Here is a 21,407-nt window from a genome sequence, read left to right on the forward strand (position 1 = left end):
CTTTTTTAGAATAATTTAACTTCTCAGTAAAGAATCTACATTAACTAAAGCTTCATTAGGAAATAAAAAAGAAAGACTGAATTAAGGAACATGACCTCCTCATATGAGTAATTTCACAGATTCTCAATTCATTCACACATAGCAGAAGATGATAACAGTTCAGTGTCATGTGACCTCCTTCCTTCTCAGAAGCTCTGTAGCATGATGATAAAGGAAAATCTGGAATTATAATGACTGGCTTCAAATCTGAACCTCATAGATTAAGCAACAGGCCTTTATGTCTTATTGCTTAATTTGAAAACTGCAGTTTCTTCATCTTCAAAGTGGAAATAATCACAGTAACCTACTAATTGGGGTTGTTATAAGGATGAAGAGAGACAATGTTTATAAACCAGTAACTTACACACAGCAATACATATTATTTATGAATGTTATTATAATTTTTAATAATAATAGTAGTATATATATCCTGGGTTCTGTTATACTATATAGATATTTTGTTTCCTAGACTTATTATGCTAAAAAGAGCAGCAACAAAGATATAAAGACTAAAAGAATTTTAGTAAAATTCTTTTTTACAGTTTTAAAAAAGAATTTAAAGCTTTACAGTTTTAAAGCTAGAAAATTCATAATAGTAAGTACTTGATGAGACATCAACAGATGTTTAATTCTACATAATATAGAACCACCTCACCAAATATTAAAGCAGAGTGTTTAGATAATTTGCAAAATATTAAAATTGAAATCATGCTTTACTTAGTCAATAGTTATCACAATATACTCATTAAATGTCATTTAAATATCAAATTTGAAGTCCCTTTCATAGTAGATTGAAAATACAAAATGTTCTTTTCAATACCAGCTTTTTCCCACATTACTGATACCAAAAATCAAACCTCTAATTTGCGTCACAGTGCTATTGAAATTGAGTGAATTGAATAGTCCTCAAAGGAGGAAAAAGTTTATGGATTATCATTTTTTCTTCATTTTTTCCCTGCAGGTATTCCTTAAAATTGTTGTGGTTATTATGATTTAATAACTAACACAATTTTACTTAGCTTACCACAGAATTACAGCTAGAAAGTATAAAGTATATTTTACAGAAGGGTCATAAAGTACTAAGGGTGGGAGGAGGGTAACATACTATGAGATCTAGAATAACAGGTAAAAGCATTGTACTGAACCTCCAGGTAGGCTGGAAAAAAAGATACAAGTGAAAACATTCTTTTTTATTTTTTTCTCTGATATCCTATAATAACTTTATATATATTGCCAAAAGAGGAAAGTTTAAGGAAAATTCCTAGAAAAATGTTTTCTTTTTTTTTTTTACCTTTTTCAAAGGTATTGTTTATTACATCAAAAGGTGTTGAGCAATGCAAATTCACATTTCTCTATCTTCTGATAGATATAAATAAATGGAAAATACCACTCACATTTTTATGAAATATTGGCTATTTCTATTGCAACTTGTTTCAGATGCTTCCACATTATACAGTTTAATAATTATAAGAGCAGCAATTTTGCTATGATTCATGAAAATAATGTTTATTGCATCTCTATTTTGTTTTCATATAATTAGTTTATCATTTTATTCTGTTGAATAAAATGCATACATATTTCATATTTAATATTGTTAAGACTTGATTTTCCATACCATCTTTTACACTTATACTTTCTTTTTTTTTTTTTTTTTTCAGTGTGGCCTGCAAATAGTGATCAAAAACTTGTTTTTACAATTGATGATGACTAAGATTTGAGGCTATGGTTTTCCCAGTGGTCATGTATGGATGTGAGAGTTGGACTGTGAAGAAGGCTGAGCACTGAAGAATTGATGCTTTTGAACTATGGTGTTGGAGAAGACTCTTGAGAGTCCCTTGGACTGCAAGGAGATCCAACCAGTCCATTCTGAAGGAGATCAGCCCTGGAATTTCTTTGGAAGGAATGATGCTAAAGCTGAAGCTCTAGTACTTTGGCCACCTCATGCGAAGAGTTGACTCATTGGAAAAGACTCTGATGTTGGGAGGGATTGGGGGCAGGAGGAGAAGGGGACGACAGACGATGAGACAGCTGGATGGCATCACTGACTCGATGAACGTGAGTCTGAATGAACTCTGGGAGTTGGTGATAGACAGGGAGGCCTGGCGTGCTGCGATTCATGGGGTTGCAAAGAGTCGGACATGACTGAGCGAAGGAACTGAACTGAACTGAACTGAAGGTTTGGTGAAATATGGTAGTTACCTATTTGACAAAACATCCTATAGTAGAGTTTCTTTTGTTATTAATTTGCTATTAAATAAATATTATGTAATGAAAAACTTTCAACATAAACTGGACAATTCTAAACATAAGTTATTGTCTATGCCATAAATAATTCTCATCAGACTTTTCAATATAATTTCTGTACTATAAAAACCATTATAATCTCCTAGTCCTTAGCTTTTTCAATTAAGTTATTTAAGACAGAGACTTAGGGACCTACTTATAACTAAGTGATTTTAGTCTCCGCTGTGAGGGGCAGAGTAAAAATCTCATTTTTAAAAAGTCAGATTTCTGACAAATAGAAATCGTAAGTCCTAATACCTAGCAGCTGAAAGCATATTAAAAAGTAAAGCATGGCATCCAGAACTCAGCTTGCTCAAATATAATATGGTCATGTGCTAAATCATAAATGAGAGCTTTTATACTATACAATTTGATCACGTAAGTCAAACATGCTTTCAATGACTGTAAAAGTCGGCTGTTTCTATTATTCTTACCAAAAGCATTATTCCTCTCAAATATTATAATAATGAGTAATATTTATTTCAGGAACTGCACTTAATGCCATATATGTGTGTATGAGTTCAGTTGTGTCTGATTCTTTGGATCCCATGGGCTGTTGCCTGCCAGGTTCCTCAGTCCATGGAATTTTCCAGGCAAGGATATTGGAGTGGGTTGCCATTTCCTACTCCAGGGAATTCTCCAAACCCAGGGATCAAATGAGTATGTCTTGCCTCTTCTGCATTGGCAGATGGATTTTTTGCCACTGTGCCACCTGGGAAGCCCACTTAATGCTATATGTAAATTACAATTCAACTTTCACAACTGTCTTTCAAACTACATGCTCATCACAGTCATTTGAAGATGAAATTAAGGCTTAAAACATTGAATAACTTTCATCTAAAAAGGATTTGAATGGAGGGCATCCGGATTTAGAGCCTGTGCTCTAATTCCTTCTCCGTGCTTGTAAATTTCACTGCCTCCTGCTTGGGTTCAGAAAATATGCCGTCCTTTTAAGACTTTACTGCCTGATTGCCACTACCCACATGTGGCTATTTAAATTCAAATAAATTATATTAAATACAATTGAAAATCAATTCCCTTCATCACACTAGCCACCTTTCAGGTTCTCAGTAGCCACATTTGGCTACTGACCACTCAATTTATGGAGCAGAGACGGAATGTTTCTATCATCATAGGAAGTTCTATTGGACAGCTCTTCTTTAGAAGGTAAAACAGATTAAAATGAGGGCACTTGATCCCATAGATGCTTGACCAAAAATTAATATATAAATAACTGGGGAAAATACATTCCCAATGTTTTCACATTGCAGTTGGTGGGTAAATATTTGTCAGAACTATAATATTTACTGAGAGAAGACAGGGATGTAGAGATAATTTGGATGAGCTCATATCTCAGCACAATGTCTTGAATATACAAGTGGAAGAAAACAAAGCTAATAAATATTTGAACTGACATCACTTTCCAAAAGAATCCTGAACTTTCACTGGTAAAATGGGGTCTATTAATAAACATCTGAATCATGGTTAAGAGAATAGTGACTCCTATTTTTAAAAAGCTGCAGTCAATAGCAATAGCTATAAAATTAATTAATAAATAAACTTTTAATAGTTATTATTATGATACTTTGTGTATCATCATGATACTTATTAATTAATAATGATACTTTTAAATTAAACTCAGTGTTTATAAGATTGTCATTTTATGTGTTTGCTTGTATTTTATTGTGAACTCACCATTTCCCATTCATACATTCCTGATGTATTTAAGTATTATGTAACAATTAAAATCAAGAAGGTCTTACTAAAATACAACCTTAATGTCTTCTGTTTAAAGTTTGAATTTTTCTTGTTTATAGCCATTTTAATATCTTGCTGACTGTGGCCTCACCTGGAGAAATTGTCCTATCTCTTAGGAATGGCATAATATGAAGAAATGAAAAACAAATCTAGATTCTAGAATAAGGTGCCCTTATTAACCACAAACCAGTGAATCCTAAATGAGATCAAATCAGTCAATCCTAAAGGAAATCAATCCTGAATATTCATTAGAAAGACTGATGCTAAAGTTCCAGTACTTTGGCCACCTGATGCAAAGAGCTGACTCATTAGAAAACACCCTGATGCTGAGAAAGTTTGAAGACAGAAGAAGAGGATGGCAGAAAATGAGGTGGTTGGAGGGCATCACCGACTCAATGGAGATGAATGTAAGCAAGCTCTGGGAGATGGTGAAGGACATGGAAGTCTAGCATGCTACAATCCATGGCGTCGCAAAGAGTCAGACACAACTGAGGGACTGAAAACTATTAACTACAAAACTTCAAGCTTCATTTCCTTAGATGTAAAGTGACAATAAAGACTCTTTCCAGGTCAACACTAACAAGCTGTTTGTGAAACAAAGAAAGAGAAGCTTGAAAGCATTTTGTAAAGTTTGAAACTCCATGACAATGTGGGATATTAAAATTATCATGCCTATGGTAAACATGGAAAGGCAACAACATGGAGCCTCTTTTCTTACCTCTGACCCAGAGTCTTAGCATCTGACAAGAATGGGGCTGCCTATTCTAAGTAAACTTGTCAAATATCTCACATAGTCTTTATTCTCGTTAAATACAGTTTTAGGTTCTCCCCAAATATTACTCACACTGTTTCATGAGTTCCAATTTGATTCCAGCAAATCAGAATGTGCCATAATCTAATGATTCTGGCCCCAACTTGTTTGGTAACTGGGAATGATGCAGAGAATTTACCAGCTCTTTTCAGTTGAGTATCTGCAGGGCTGGGCTTCCCAGGCAGCTCAATGGTAAAGAATTCACCTGCCAATGCAGGAGACACAGGTTGCATCCATGAGTCAGGAAGATCCCCTGGAGGAGGGCATGGCAACCCACTCCAGTATTCTTGCCTGGGAAATCCCTTGGACAGAGAAGCCTGGCAGGCTACAGTCACAAAAAATTGGACACGACTTAGTGACTAAAAACAATAGCAACAATTTGCAGGCCCAGCAAAGTAAATGCGAAGAAGAGGAGGTAGATACTCTGATATTCTTACTTCTTTCCTCAGAGTCAAATCATGGACTTATGGTGATAACAAATCAATTTCTCTCACTGCATTTCAGACCCTGAGGAGCAAAGAATTTCCTCCATTTTCTAAATGTCATAAGCAAACAAGCATGCTTTCTTCATAAATGGGCTTTAATATGGGAGTTTGTTGACCTTACATATGTTCTTAGAATATATATATACTTTCTCTTAGGGAAGGGAACATACAGATCTTGGTATATGTTAGGGACAAGAAAGAATAATGACAGGTTTAAAGTCTCAAGTAGGGAATTTTCCTGAAAGAGTCCCATTAGGCTAAATTTCCTCAGTTTTTCCTAAGGATGCTATAGAGATGGAAAAGAATGCAGTTCATAGAATGGGAATTTTCAGGAACCCTGAATGGGAAATAAACCAAGGGTGTTGCTTCTTATGGACTGAGTAGATTATCTTAGTACTTGTGACAGAAAACATGATGGCTAGTGAAGAAAACAAAAGAAAATGACCTTATTCCCTGGAGAATGTTTCCCTTCCCATGTTTCATTTTTCCAGTAATGATCTCTTCTGATCAGTGATACAGCAGAAGAAATTCCCTTTTTACCTTCATATGGTTCCATAAATTTGCTTATCAGTTCTCTAAAGCTGAGTCCTAGAAATTTGCTGAGCCAGTCACTCTACCTGATCCCATAATTATAACATTTCCTTTCAACTGTGCTTCTGTCTTACTTATACACATAAATGCATTGTTGTAGTTCTCATTTTTCTAGTTAACGCACACTGTTTGACATGACAAGCAAACAATCTTCTTTAGAAAACATTGGCTAGAGTATCAATTTTAGAAATTGTGGACCTGATCTAAAAATTGACACCTTCATAAGAATATGCCACTCTTCACTGATTCCATCTGACTCACAGGATTTTCACTGTAGGTTAGTTTTGATCAGATCATTTTCCAAGTAATTTACCTTAAGCTAGGAATATTCTTGGGATCATTTTGTTCCTGTAGATATCACAATATGCTGAGTGCTGCTTCTTATGTAAATATTGGTAGTACTTTTGTCAAACACCGTATTTAACAGCAATCCCTGAAATAGGCTGGTTGAACCCACTCAAACATTACTAAGACCTTTCACAGAGCTGCTGAAGAATGCTTAGTGACTCTACTGTCAGTAAAAGAACTTAGAATGAATATGTCTCTTGTCTAGGTCAAGACAAATGTCAGGGGCAATGAAGAGTGAAACATGATGATGGGAATTTGAAATGAAGGGCTAGGGCAACAGGTGCTTGGCATGAGACACTGAAAGACAGGAAAGAAGAGCTGTGAAGTACCCAAAGCAGTAATCAGACTGAAAGTAGTCAAAGAAAAGCCTCAGGCCTCTCACTGCCGAGAAAGAGATCTTATACTTAAAGTAGTTTCAAAGCAGAATCAGGTAGAGAGGCTGAAATTTGGAGCATCCTTTTGTCTAAACAAATCACTTCTCAAAGCCGCAGTGAAGCAATAGGCATCTATCTGAATATGCAGAAACAGGTACAATTGTTTTGTCCGTGTGTTGACACAAAAGACAGCTAAAAACAAAACAATACAGAGAAAGAGCACTGAGGTTTCCTAAGTACTCTCTACATGGAAGGTGCTGTGGTTGACAAGTTCCCTGCTTTATTATTTCACTAATGCCTATAACTAGCGCTGTGAGGTAGAATTTTCCTTGGGTTTAAAGATGAAGATTCTGAGTCTCAGTGAGACACAGTAAGTGATGATATGACATTTAAACCGATTTTTCTGGTTCCACATCTATGCTTTCTGATATACACTGAGTCAATTACAGGTGGCCTGTCCATCTCAAAATTATTTATTTGAGAATTACTGAATAACGCCAAACTGGGTTAGGAAATTTAAACGTTAGAAGGTGCTGCAGTTCTTTCATGTACTACTTTAATTCGTAGCCATTACATACTCGAAGGCAGACATTCAGATGTACTTCTCAGACATTTCATCAATTCAGACGTTGTATTTCCTAGACTAACCATTTTATTTTATTTTTAGTCTAGGAGAATTCAGTAAATTTAATATATCTTTTACATTATTATTGTGGGTGCCTCAAAATAACAAGCATTTTTTTTTTATCCACATCTCAAATAGTTAAGATGACTCAGTACACAGTTAAACAACATAAACAGACATATATATTACAGGCAGTAATATATGAATCTTTAAGTCTAAGCTGAGCACCGAAGAATCAATGCTTTTGAACCCTGGTGTTCGAGAAGACGCTTGAGGGTCCCTTGGACTGCAAGGAGGTCCAACCAGTCCATCCTAAAGGAGATCAGTCCTGAATAGTCATTGGAAGGATGGATGCAGAAGCTGAAACTCCAATACTTTGGCCACCTGATGAGAAGAACTGACTCCTTTGATAAGACCCTAATGCTGGGAAAGATTGAAGGCGAGAGGAGAAGGGGACAACAGAGGATGAGATGGTTGGATGGCATCACTGATTCAATGGACATGAGTTTGAGTAAACTCCAGGAGTTGGTGATGGACAGGGAGGCCTGGCGTGTTGCAGTCCAAGGGGTTGCAAAGAGTTGGACACGACTGAGCAACTGAACTGAACTGAACTGATAAGTCTAAAAATATGTAGCATATTTGGGTAACACTTGGAAAACAGAAATTTTGTATTTTTATCATCCCACTTTCACCTACTCGAAACATATATTCTCTGATTCATAAAGTGAAAATTTGAATATTCAATTTGAAATTTGGTGTAAAAAAACAAATGCACATCTTAAATTTGTACCTAGGTTATCATTATTATAAAAAAGGGTATAGATACTAGAACAGAAATACCCTTAGGTATTTCTCAAAGATTCCTTCATATCTACAATATAAAATATAGATTAAATTGTATCATATTTTCCACCATTACTAACAGACAAGGTAATTTTGTAAATTATAAAAGAGCAAAATAAGAGTGGTTTTTATGTCCCATATAATAAAATAACTTTTATATTTTGGCCAGACAGGTGACTAAATAAGTAGGAGCTCATCAACTTAAGGTTTTAAATATATTAATCATTAATTTGAATTTCAAGTATGAATGTTTGTTTAAGGAGGAGCTGATAAACTCATCAGAATATCATCACTGAGAATGATTAAGAAGAACCACAGCCACATGCAAGTGACCTTAACTGAGGAAGTAATAAAACATTCTCCCTGTATCACAGCCATGTCATTGTATCTGTCCTGTAACGCAGCCATGTCATTCCCCGTGACCTGGAGGTGCATATATGTCTGATGGGAAACACTGATGGCAGTGCGTGCTCTCTCTTGACCAGAAAAGGACGATCAGTGTAACAGGGCACTGAGAGCTTGCCAAGACAAGTTCCTTCCTCCATTTTGGATTGGGTGTCGTATGCTTAGTCTAGGGGCCTGACCCTTCGCACCTCCCCACCTCATTCATAATGGACCAGGGAAATGTGAGTGGCAGGAGGAAGATGAGTCTTTCTGCTTAGCCAGAAAACATGTTTCAGTAAGGATCTTGTCTTTGGTCACAACCACAACAAAAGTAGCTAAGTGAGATCTGTAGTAATGTTTATCATCCAAGGGATAGCTTCTGGTGAGCATAAAGCTAAATTAATAAAAATGCATAAGGTGAGGAGTTAATTTATGTATGTGTAAGTGGTATCCAACTATTAACTCTAACATATGACAGTCCTCATGTTAACCAAATATCCTTTTTACACAAAGATAGAGTTTGCACGTGCATACATACTATTATAAAGGCATATCATTCTAAATATTATTCTAAAGTAAATACAGCAAAAAAGATTTCAGGAGAAACACAAAATATGAATATATCAAAAAGCCTTGAAATCTCAATCTCAAAATGATTTGCTATAACAATAGTACTTGTTATTTATTTTGTTGAAAGTGCTCAAAAAGAAAATCTTGCTTAAAAGGAAAATTCATGATAAAGTATTATTGTCCTTGTAATGGTTTACCATTATATAAAATTGATATTAGACAAAATGGTAATATGGAAGAAAGTTTATTCCCAGCATCTTGCTTGTCCCTGCAATCTTTTATACAAACGTTTCCATCCAAGGCTTTCTTTGTGGCTCAGCTGCTAAAGAATCTGCCTGCAATGCGGGAGACTTTGGTTTGACCCCTGGGTTGGGAAGATCTCTTGGAGAAGGGAAAGCCTACCCACTCCAGTATTCTGGCCATGGACTGTATAGTCTATGGGGTCGTAAAGAGTCAGACACGACTGAGTCTGACTTCCATCCAGGCTCCTAATCTGTTCTTTTCATTCCTATATCAATTGAGAGTATATTTCTTGTCATTCAATCATAAACATATCTGTACTTTTCCTTCTGTTCTCTCCAGGAGATAATAAATGAATGAAAAGTATTTGAATCCAGTAAGGGTGAAGAGGCTAACCAGATATTTTGCTACCATTTCTTAGTATCTTTAATTAATTAGAACATTGTTTCTCAAACTTTAATAGTTATCAGAAATATTGGAAGTGAAAGTGAAGTCGCACAGTTATGTCCGACTCTTTGCAACCCCATGGACTGTAGCCTATCAGGCTCCTCCGTCCATAGGATTTTCCAGGCAAGAATGCTGGAATGGATTGCCATTTCCTTCTCCAGGGTATCTTCCCGACCCAGGAATCGAACCCGGGTCTCCTGCATTGCAGGCAGACGCTTTACCGTCTGAGCCACCAGGGAAGCCCGAAATATTGGAGGGGTCCTTAATATACATATTGGTCTTAATATGTATACAAATTCGGGAGCTCCAGCCCCAGAATTTACCATCCATTAGGTCTCAGGTGAAGCCCAAGAATCTGAATTTATAGAACAAGTACCCAGGTGATGCTGATACTGCAGGCCCCTTAAGAACTGGGTTAAAAGTTTAACTCACTACTGCAGTTAGGCAATGAGGTATGGGACTGCTTAGCAGGTTTTCTGTTTCCCTTCACATTATGTGAACCCTGAGTCTAAAATAAGGGCTAGCCCCAGTAGTTCCACCCTTAATATAACATTATATATCTTTATTTTTTTGTATAACATATCAACAAGAAAAGAAAGCTCTTTCCAAAACACAAAACAATCTTACCTAAAGTGAACTGCAATGTTTGCTTACTACTTGGATCAAGTTACTTAGAAGACTAAATTCTCTAAGATATTACTGTAGAGCAAATTTTATCCCAATTCCTTTCTGATGAAGAGTTAAACAGTTACAAGTCTCCTGTCCTTCCTCGTATATTCTTATACACAAACATGGTGGTACTTACTGTAAAACTTCTGATTTTCAAAATAAGAGTAACACTATTGATCTTATTACCTAAAATATGATCAATAATTCTAGACTGTCTCACGGAATAGTGTTGGAATGTAGTCATCATTCATATTATATATATATATATATAAATATCTGGAAAATTTCCAAAATATCTAAATTTTCCACCATTTATTTTACTGCAATTTTCATTAATCCATATTCAAATAAGAAATTAATAATAACTGCTGAATAAATACTTATCTTTTCTAAACATTCAAATAATTATCTCACTCATTTATTAATTTTCCATCTTTAGTGCTACACAGGAAAATATAAGGTTTTCTGGCAATTTAGGGAATAATATTTTTAAGATAATAATGCTATATTTGGATATGAAACTAGTCAATCATAAGTAAGACAACTGTCAAAATAACAAGACATGGTGGAAGCTCACTAACAGAAAAGATATACTCAAATGTTGCAAAATTGTGACTAAATAATTCCTTTTTTATATTTTAATAGTATTGAGGTTAATTAGATGTGGAAATGAATAACTCTTTAAAGACTAATTTTCTTTGTGAGAAGATTCTTCAAATAGCATATATGTGGAATAATAACATAGTCATATGTTATAAGATTTTGAAAATAAATTTATTCAATTTTTTCTTTAATATAATCAGAGGAAAAGCAAGAAGAAGACACAATGCTTTTTTGGCAAGTTTTAATTGGATCATGTTATTTTTGGATGCCTAATTTCAATTGTTCAATTTTTCTCTATTTCCAAAATTCTTCCTCCTATCATTATTTCCATGCAAGTAGCAATTTAGTCAAATACCCTGCTCTTCAGTAAGGAAAGTATTTTTAAACAAACAAACAAAAAAGGTAAAAATGTTGATGAAGGATATAAATTCTGAACAACTTCCATTTACCATTATGTCATGAAGTCTATAGCAATCATGTCCAAAATAAATAACATAATCATCCCTCTTTTCTTCATCCAAGATATTCCAATTTTAGTTCACGTCTGGATAACTATGAAGCTACTTCTAACTTAAAATTATATATTTTATGTCCTCTGTAAATATATAATTTTAATAACCTGACAATATTAATCTTATTTGTTTCTTAATATTTTAAGACAATACTTCTAAAATATTTCAAATTCCACTATCAAGAAACATGGCCACTGTGTGGACTCAAAGACACACAAAAAATATATTAATTTTGCAATCTATTAATTCAGGTTAAATTAATAGTTCAAACTCCTTTCTCCCACTCTAATGTAATTACTAATTAGCACATTTTTGGTTGCAGGCACATATAGTAAAATTCATGATTAAAATTCTTGTACCAATAGCCTCCACCATAGCCTTTATGAACTCTGAACTACATGAACTGAAAAGACATCAATGGAATTGCAAAAGCAAGCTTATAACACAGAGTCCTGTACAAAATTATTTGTAGCAAGATGATACCTAATTCCAATCTTAGGGGGGAAAAATCACTGATGATGAAAGCTTTCTGAGGAAGAATTACTTATAGCACTTAGTGAGTTGCTCAGTAAGAGAAATCAAAGCTGTATTAATACATTAGATATGTTTTCCAAAAATAAGAGATTGTACAAAAAGCTAGATTAATGGAACAAGATATAATGGTTTGTGTATTTACTAAGCTTTAACGAAAGTCAGAGTTAGGATGTTATTGCAGAGATTTGACGATTTGGTCCACTATTCACCTGAGACTACTGAACAGAGCATTCTTAAACCTGCTTCATATCTGTTTTCAGTCACTGAGCATTTCCTTAGCGTGTACTTCTGTTCAGATGAGATATAGTCACATGCTATCCTTCAGATTCCATTTACAATATCTGTACATAAAACTGGGGCAATGTAGGGCATCATTTCTCACAAAATGAATAAGTAGTATTAATATGTATTTCAATGCTTTATAAAGTTCCTCAATGTAATACATGCTGCAGAAACCATGTGCACATTTGTGTGTGTCTATCACATTATATTGATAATACAAGTATATTTCCTGTTTTGTATATTTTCCTTACCAGTCAAGTTCTTCAGTCCAAGTTCTTGAAGTCCAAAGTTTCCATCTTTTCTGTAGTTTAAAAATATTGCCAAGGCATATCGATCCTCATAAAGCTTTGTCCCACGGATAATGCGTAAGTTCTCCAGAGGCAGGTAGCGAAACTGATTAAGAGCCACCAACACGTAGCCTGTGACTTCTCGTATAGACTGAAAAGACACAAAGGATGGCCTGTGTCAAACAATTTAAAACTGTCAGTATGTTTACGTAGTCATTTAGATAAAATTGAGTTATTTAATTCTAATTTTCAGCTTTTAATTGAATATACTAATTTCCATACCACATTATAAATAGTTGCCTTGACACACAAGATCACAAGGGTTAGAATCTCATTTGAAGAGTGGGTTGTATTTTAAAGTCAAGAATGTGCTTACAGTAAAAATAATTTACTGTATTTTATTACTGTAATAATTTCCTGAATTTTATTGTATGAAGCACTCTTCATGTCTGAGATCTGAATATAATTAAAAGAATAAAGATCTCATTCTCTGACAGACCAAAATTAGGTAAGAAAACGTAACTATCAATCTTTATATTTAAAAAATAAACTGGTAAAAGTTATCACAAAATAAAGTTGCATTAATTTGTAGACTGTGGGACAGATTTCAAACTGCTATATTATTGTTTAATTTTTATAGAAATCAAAGAACAATTGCCTTATATCAATATATTTCTGACTATATATATAATTCATATTGTGTGTATATGCCTTAGATGCACATAATTTGCATTAGATACTGATTATGGTTTCTAATTTAATTATTAACACAATTTTTACTTTGACTGTATGCTCTTTAAATGTAGTTGTCTGTAAGTTAATTATTTGAAGGTTTTTGAGATATTTTAAAGTAAAAAAAAAATCACAAAAAGACTTTAGGCTTCATCTAAAGCTATAGTTTTTGATAAAATGCATATAAATAAGTCATGTCCAACTCTTTGCAACCTCATGGACTATACAGTCCATGGAATTCTCCAGGCCAGAATACTGGAGTAGGTAGCCATTCTCTTCTCCAGGAGATCTTCACAACCCAGAGATCAAACCCACGTCTCACATTGCAGGCAGATTATTTACCCACTGAGACACAAGGGAAGCCTCAAATGCATATAAGAACAATAATAAATATAGGTCTTAAATTTTTAAAAAATATATAATGCAAAAGTGTGAACAAATTTGATATTATTTAATGCCAATTTCAGACTATTTTTAGATCTCTTTATGTCAGATGTCCCATGCTCAGTCTTTGGTCCTCTGTTTTTCTCTGTCTACTCTTACCCCCCTTGTCTTAACCAATTTTAAGGTTGATGATCTCCAAAATATTATTACCTCCAAACTCCTAAACTCCAGATTCATAGCCAATGGTCTACCCTGCATCTTCACCTGGATGCCTCACAGACTTCTCAGATACACATACACAAAGCTTAACGCCTGTCTACCTTCCACATCCTACCAACAGCCTTTGTCACCTTAGCTGATGTCGATTCATCCTTCCTATTATTCAGGCCAAAGTCTTGCGAACACTCTTGAATTTCCATCCCCATTTATCTTTAAAAGGATTAAGGATCCAAGCATGTATGACATCTTCTGGTATCCTCTGAGCCATCATCATTCTTTATCAAGATCACTATAATAGTTTCTGCCCTTGGTGCCTTCTGGTATATTCTCAGTAAAGCCTAGCCCTGATATTTTAAACACATAAATCGAGTCATGACACTTCTTAAAACTGAAATGTCTCCCAAGTCACTCAGAGTAATAAAATTCTGTAAATAATGAGTCAAAACCTATATATGTGTTGTCCAGTAGAGAAACCACTAGTCATAGATGTCCACTGAACAACTGAAATATGGTTAGTATGAAATGAGATATGCTATCAGTGTAAAACATATTATGAATTTCAAAGATTACATGTTGAAATGAAAACATTTTAGATAAATTGATTTATATTAGCTGCATTATTAAAGCTGAATTTACCTGTTTCTTTGTACCTTTATATTGTGGCTACAAGGAAATTAAAAATTACATTTTTATGGCTCTCATTGCATTTCTAATGGACAACTCTGTATTATATGGTCTATTCATCATTCTTTTTCTGACTTCTCTTTTTAACTCTAACACCTTGCTCACTCTTTCCAGTTTTGTTGGTCTCTTTTGTTCTTTCAGTATGCTGAGCATGGTCCTACCTCAAGGTGATCAGAGCAATTTTAAGAGCCTGAGTTTCTCTCCTTGATATCTTCTTTGCTGATTTTCTCACTGCTGTCAGGTTTCTGCGCAAGTTTCACTTTCTCAGCTGAGATCACCTCTGATTGACCTATTGAATATGGTGACCCTCCCACTTTTACTCACTTTCATCTTTATTGTTTCTACAATCCTTTTCACTCTCTAACATACTGTATACTTTATATATATATATACCACATTTAATATTTATAGTCTTTCTCACCTTTTTCCAGAATATAAGCACTACAAGTACAACCATTTAATTTGCTCACTCCTGTGCCCCATGTAACAAGATCAGTACTATTATTCAGTAAGAGACCAACAAATGTTTTTAAAACACTGTGTCTTTTCACTGGCCATACCTTCACCACTAGGTAGTCTGAGGAGTCAGAAGATACCTATCTGTAGCCTGCAATCCTCTCTTCTAGATAGATCATGCTGCAAACCTCTGTGAACCCAGAATTTCATTCCTCAAAACCCCACGCCACACCAAATATTTATTTAGGGTCAGTGATATCATCTTTCCCAGTTGTGTTCTGTCCACCAGACAACAGACTTTGCCACCAATGTGAGTACACCAAGGAAGGATGGGGTGGTCCCGGGCCAGATCTTTAAGGGGGAGTGTATAGATCCTGGACGTGTGGGCCAGAGTGTCCATTCACTTCTGCGCAAGGCCTCTCAGAATATGGATAGAACTAGGTGATGTAAGGGCTACGAGCTGAAGGCCATCTCTCTATATACGACCATAATCCTGAGGAGTCCCCAAAATTCTAACATTTCACTTGGCTTTCCAGGTTGTTATAAAGATATATCTGTCAAAGTGGGAGATAGAACTTATTTTATTGAATAATAGTTGCTTGATTTATAAGTAAATAATAAGCCACACAATATATAAGTCTTCATTTATATTCTTATTCCAGGCCCAAAGGATAAACACACTACCACCGATCACCATGACAAGTATAATGCTAACAGAGCGAAGGTGGTAACAAAGTGGCAAGAGACACGTGAAACTACTCATGTCTGGCATCAAATCGGGCACTCTGAGCCACAATAGGAATTCCTGAGACACTGAGCACTTAGGATTGAAGAGATGAATGGAAAAGAGGGGTGAAAGATCAGCAGTGGCATGCATCATTTGCGTGCTACAGTGTGCTTTAAAACTATACCTGTCTGACATAGAATAGCTGTAGAGCCCTTTGAGTTTTCCTCCAACCACTGTCAACAATGATTGAGCTAATATTTGTTTGCATTCTTAAAAGAGAGATCACAAACTCTTTTTAACATCATTTTATCCAAAAGTAAAATTATTTCATTCATTATAAAAACAATTTATTTTTAGCTTGTATATAATAATTATCAAGTACTCTGGGTTACAATGACGATGGCACTATGGTAAAAGTTGGAATATAGGGTATAATCAATATTATTCATTCTTTGGCTAAAACGTGTTATAATATCCATCATTCTTCCTAACAAACTCATGATTAGTTCTAACTTCACCTAGGAAGTGCATCTTTTTTAATAAAAACTATAAAAATCTTTTGGCTTATCATAAGATAGAAGGTCACAGGGAAAGGATTACTAGAGAAAACACAGGTGAGGCACATTCAGGAAAAAGAAGAGGTTTATGAGCAAAGACACAATGTCAGCAGAAATTCTGCAGTGTTTATTAGAGGGATAAACCCTTTGTAGCTATTAACTGAGAAAGATGTACCACTTGGCATGGGCTTTTTGGCCACACATTAGCAGAGGCTACAAATAACCTACAAATAATGAAGGCTCTAGTATTAAAAGTGTTATAGATATGAGCAAAGAACAACAGTGAACATATAAAGATCAACTAATCATAGAAGAGCTTGCTCCAAGTGCCTTTAGCCACATGAGAAAGTAAGATATAACTAAGAACATCTTTGCATTCACATATTACTTAATGTATGTATGCATGTGTATATCTTTGAATTAACTACACTGTAAAATGTATGTATTTCTTATTCCAGAGGGTGCATTAAATTATTCTTAGAAACATTTTTATTATCTTCATGAAAAGTCAGGTTAAAAACAATAGTTACTCCTTTGACCAGATTCTGGGACTGGAGGGATTTACTGATTTAATTGAGATTTTTGTGTCTAAAATGAATCTCTTTCATTATCCATGCTGCTTATTTATTACACTCTGGTCTTGCAAAATAACACATGTAAGTTAAACATTAGCTTAACAAATAATTATTCTGCTATGGGAATACTGGGGTATCATGGTATGTTCATGTTGAGAGACCATATGTTCAAACCATTTTGAACAAAGCCACCCATGACTAGGTGATATCTAATTTATTCATGACAAATTTTATGATAATAATGATGGTAGAGATCCTATTCAGCTCATCCCAAACATCCCTTCTCCCTAGCCAGCTAATTATGTAAATATTAGAAGAAAGATTATAGAAAATCCCTCAGTCAAAAATTTATTGCTCTAGTCTTTTATATCCAGAGGGTCTCATGGAACCAAGTAATTTTTAAAGAATTATAGGAGATGAATATAAAATGTTATATTTAAAAGCCACAAATATGGCTTGAATTTGTCCTAGCTTCTTTTTGTTTGTTTTGTTTTGTTTCTGTTTGTGTTCTGGAATTTATAGTCACATTCTTGTAGGTACTCTTAATACCCTGCCATGAACAAATATCTTAAAACATCTCAGTAGGAAACTCCACTGCTGATGACATGAGCTATAAGGCATATTGATTCCAAATAAAATTATAAGAAGAGACTTAGTAATGGCAAGGTTGCTTAATGCTGAAAAACAGCCAGTAACATAGTTTTAAGTTAATATTGGCAAGTCACTAGGCAATGTGGGTAAAAAGTCAAGAGATATCTAAGTGCCATTTAAGCTCACAATGTCTGATAAGGTCAAATAATCATGTTAGTTATCCATTGTTCCTCTCCTTTCAGCCACTAGAATGTGAACAGCATGGGCCTTTTACTTTCTGAAAACTATTTAAATAATAAAGACTATTCTGAAACAGATGGGCTTATCTAACAACTTCCCCAGTATTTATATATGTGTGTGTGTGTGTGTGTGTATATATGTACACACCATTGCAGATGGTGATTGCAGCCATGAAATTAAAAGATGCTTACTCCTTGGAAGAAAAGTTATGACCAACCTAGATAGCATGTTGAAAAGCAGAGGCATTACTTTGCCAACAAAGGTCCGTCTAGTCAAGCCTATGGTTTTTCCAGTGGTCATGTATGGATGCAAGAGTTGGACTGTGAAGAAAGCTGAGCAACGAAGAATTGATGCTTTTGAACTGTGGTGTTTGAGAAGACTCTTGAGTGTCCCTTGGACTGCAAGGTGGTCCAACCAGTCCATTCTAAAGGAGATCAACCCTGGGATTTCTTTGGAAGGAATGATGCTAAAGCTGAAACTCCAGTACTTTGGCCACCTCATGTGAAGAGTTGACTCATTGGAAAAGATCTGATGCTGGGAGGGATTGGGGGCAGGAGGAGAAGGGGACGACAGAGGATGAGATGGCTGGATGGCATCACTGACTCAATGGACGTGAGTCTGAGTGACCTCTGGGAGTTGGTGATGGACAGGGAGGCCTGGTGTGCTACGGTTCATGGGGCTGCAAAGAGTTGGACACGACTGAGCGACTGAACTGAACTGAACACACACACACACATATATATATATATACATCTTATATATGTACATATATATCTTACCTCTTCAACTTCTGATTTATTCCTAAATTACAGAATATTGTTTCTGTGTATGTTATAGCCATTAGTATAGACCCTGACACTGAACAGATAGCTGTTGAATTAAAAAGTAAAATTCAATGCTTAAAGTTTTTTTAGGTATTATTTTTCACTGAAAATGATTCAATTAATTTTCTGATAATTAAAAAAACACATTATTTGAACAACACAATCATGACTGTGTCCAAGGACCACAACTGTAAATAGAAATCATTAGAATGCATCAGAGAAGAGGAAACTCAGGCTCTGGTTCTGGTTCAGTTATGTTTAGCCTTAGGAAACTGCCTATTTTGTCAACTGAAGACTGAATGCCTACCAATATTCACCCACAGATATCCCTCTCCTTGTGGTGTTAGCTGCTCTAAAACTAATTTTCATTGTCAGTGTATGCTTCCACAGAGACTTTGTTCGTGTGAATACTACTGACAATCATTAAATCCTTAAATGCTTCAAAACACATCTAATCCAAGGAACAATTTGATGTCCATGCCACTGGATGATGGAAATAAAAATAAATGGAAAAATGAAAGAAATTTGACCAACTTCTCATCCCATATTAGCAGTAAACCTAGAGGGAAAAATGTATGGTTTGTTCTGAAGGACATAAATTTATAACCATTTTCTCTTACATAATACTTAAAGAAAAAAATGTGAAAACTGCAGTTATACACTTTCCAGGATTTGGTTGCCATTCAACCAAAAATTAGAAGAGATTGTACTGATTCACTGGGCTTTCCATTTACCTTCAGATGATTCCAGAAAAATCAATCTTTATTGTTTCTAAATCTCTGTTGTATTTCACATTTCCTATAACCACTGTTCCTTTTTTTATTTGAAACCATCCCCTTATTCTTTAATTGTAGTTGATTTTCTCTAATTTTGTACTTAGTGAGAATAGTGAATAGTTCCTTACATTTTCATTTACCTTAAAATTCAGGTGATTGCAGTACCTCACAATTTCTGAATATTTAATCAGGGGTTAGGGACAATTTTGCACACATTAAAAATAATAATACATTCTTGGCTAAATGCATAAAATGTTGTTTTCTAGATTTTTTTTCTACTTAAATTATATACCAAATTCTTGTTACTTTTCTTTAATATAAGCATCTTTGAAATACACTTTTTTTGTTAAGACTTTCTGTAGCAAGCCAAAATAGTTCTGAATTCTTAACTTCTACTCTAGTGTCTCTAATGTACTCACATTTAATTAGATATCATACACAATTATTACAAACCGACATTTTAATATTCTTTTATAATTATTTAAAATATGCAAAACTATTGAAATTTATTGTTTCTGGACCAAGGTGTGGACTGAGAAGATCCTGAGTTTGCTCCCTTTTGTGGACCCACTGAAACTACAACTATATACACAACAATTATCTCTCAAAACTACCTGAAGGCTAGCAGAAGAGGTCTTCCACAACTAAGGATATAGAGAAAAGGACACATTGAGATAGGTAGATTGGGCAGATGTGGTCTGATCAGAACTCTCACTCTTGGTGTGGCCATGCATGCATGCACGCATGCTAAGTCGCCTCAGTCACATCCAACTCTGTGCGACCCTATGGACAGCAGCCCACCAGGCTCCTCCATTCACAGGATTCTCCCGGCAAGAATATTGGAGTGGGCTGCCATTTCCTTCTCCAGTGGCCATGCATAAGTAGTGATATATCACAACCATGAAGGTTGCCCCTGAAAAGCAAGGGATCTGATCCCCACATAAAGCTTTCTAGGCTGGGCTTGCACTGGGAAGATAAAACTCCACAACACTGACTTTAAAAATCAGCAGAGCTTACATCTGGAAGAGCAGGAGGACTATGGGGAACCAAGATTCAATTCTTGAAGGGACTGCACATGAACATCATAGCAAACTAAAACCAAAATCCTACACTACATACACAAAACATAAATTTTTTAAAAATGCAAATATACCACTAAAGAAAATCATCAAACTGCAAGGGAATAGGATAAGAGAAGGATAAAGGAACAGAGAAGAAGTATAAAATCAATCAGAAAACAACCAAATGGCAAAAAGCATACCTGTCAAAAATTATGTTAAATGTGAACAGACTAAATGCCCCCAGTCAAAAGACATAAGGTGGCTGAATGGAGGGAAAAAAGAAAAAAAGAAAATAGACTAACCAACAATTCCACCCCCACAAAGGAAGTGCTCATATATGAGCAGCTTATACAAAACTCATTTCAGATCTAAATATATATATATACACACAGAGTAAAAGTGAAAATATAGATAAAAGATATCTCATGCAAAAGGAATCAAAAAGAGAGCTAGAATAACAATATTTATATTAGACAAAATACAATTTAAAACCAAGACTCTAACAAGAGACAAATAGGGACATTACATAATGATAAGGGTTTAATCTAACAAGAAGTGTAACACTTGTAAATATTTATACACCCAACACAGAACCTAAATAAAGAAAATATAAAGGCATGAATAGAGATTTTATAGTATTTATAATAAAATAATAGTAGGGCTGACCTACATCAATGGATAGATTATCCAGACCAAAAAGCAATAAGGGAACATTGGACTTAATGACACACTCTATCATAAAAAGTTAATAGATATATAGAGAACATTCCACCCTAAAATAGCAGAAAAAACATTTTTTCCTCAAGGGATCTTCCAAATCCAAGGATTAAACTCACATCTCCTGCATCTCCTGAATTACAGATGAATTCCTTATAGCTGAGCCACTGAGGAAGTCC

The 21,407-nt window shown here is 34.9% G+C and overlaps 1 protein-coding gene across 1 annotated transcript in view; it reads right to left on the reverse strand.

Moving 5' to 3' along the window:
* ERBB4 (erb-b2 receptor tyrosine kinase 4) overlaps positions 1–21,407 on the reverse strand; it is a 777,579-nt gene that overhangs the window by 559,297 nt on the left and 196,875 nt on the right. The window contains exon 3 of the mRNA XM_068968480.1: positions 12,650–12,836. Coding sequence (XP_068824581.1) covers positions 12,650–12,836 — 187 coding nt within the window. The remainder of the gene's footprint in view (positions 1–12,649; positions 12,837–21,407) is intronic.

The sequence above is a fragment of the Capricornis sumatraensis genome, chromosome 3 (assembly GCF_032405125.1).
Source record: "Capricornis sumatraensis isolate serow.1 chromosome 3, serow.2, whole genome shotgun sequence".
NCBI classification, from domain to species: Eukaryota; Metazoa; Chordata; class Mammalia; order Artiodactyla; family Bovidae; genus Capricornis; species Capricornis sumatraensis.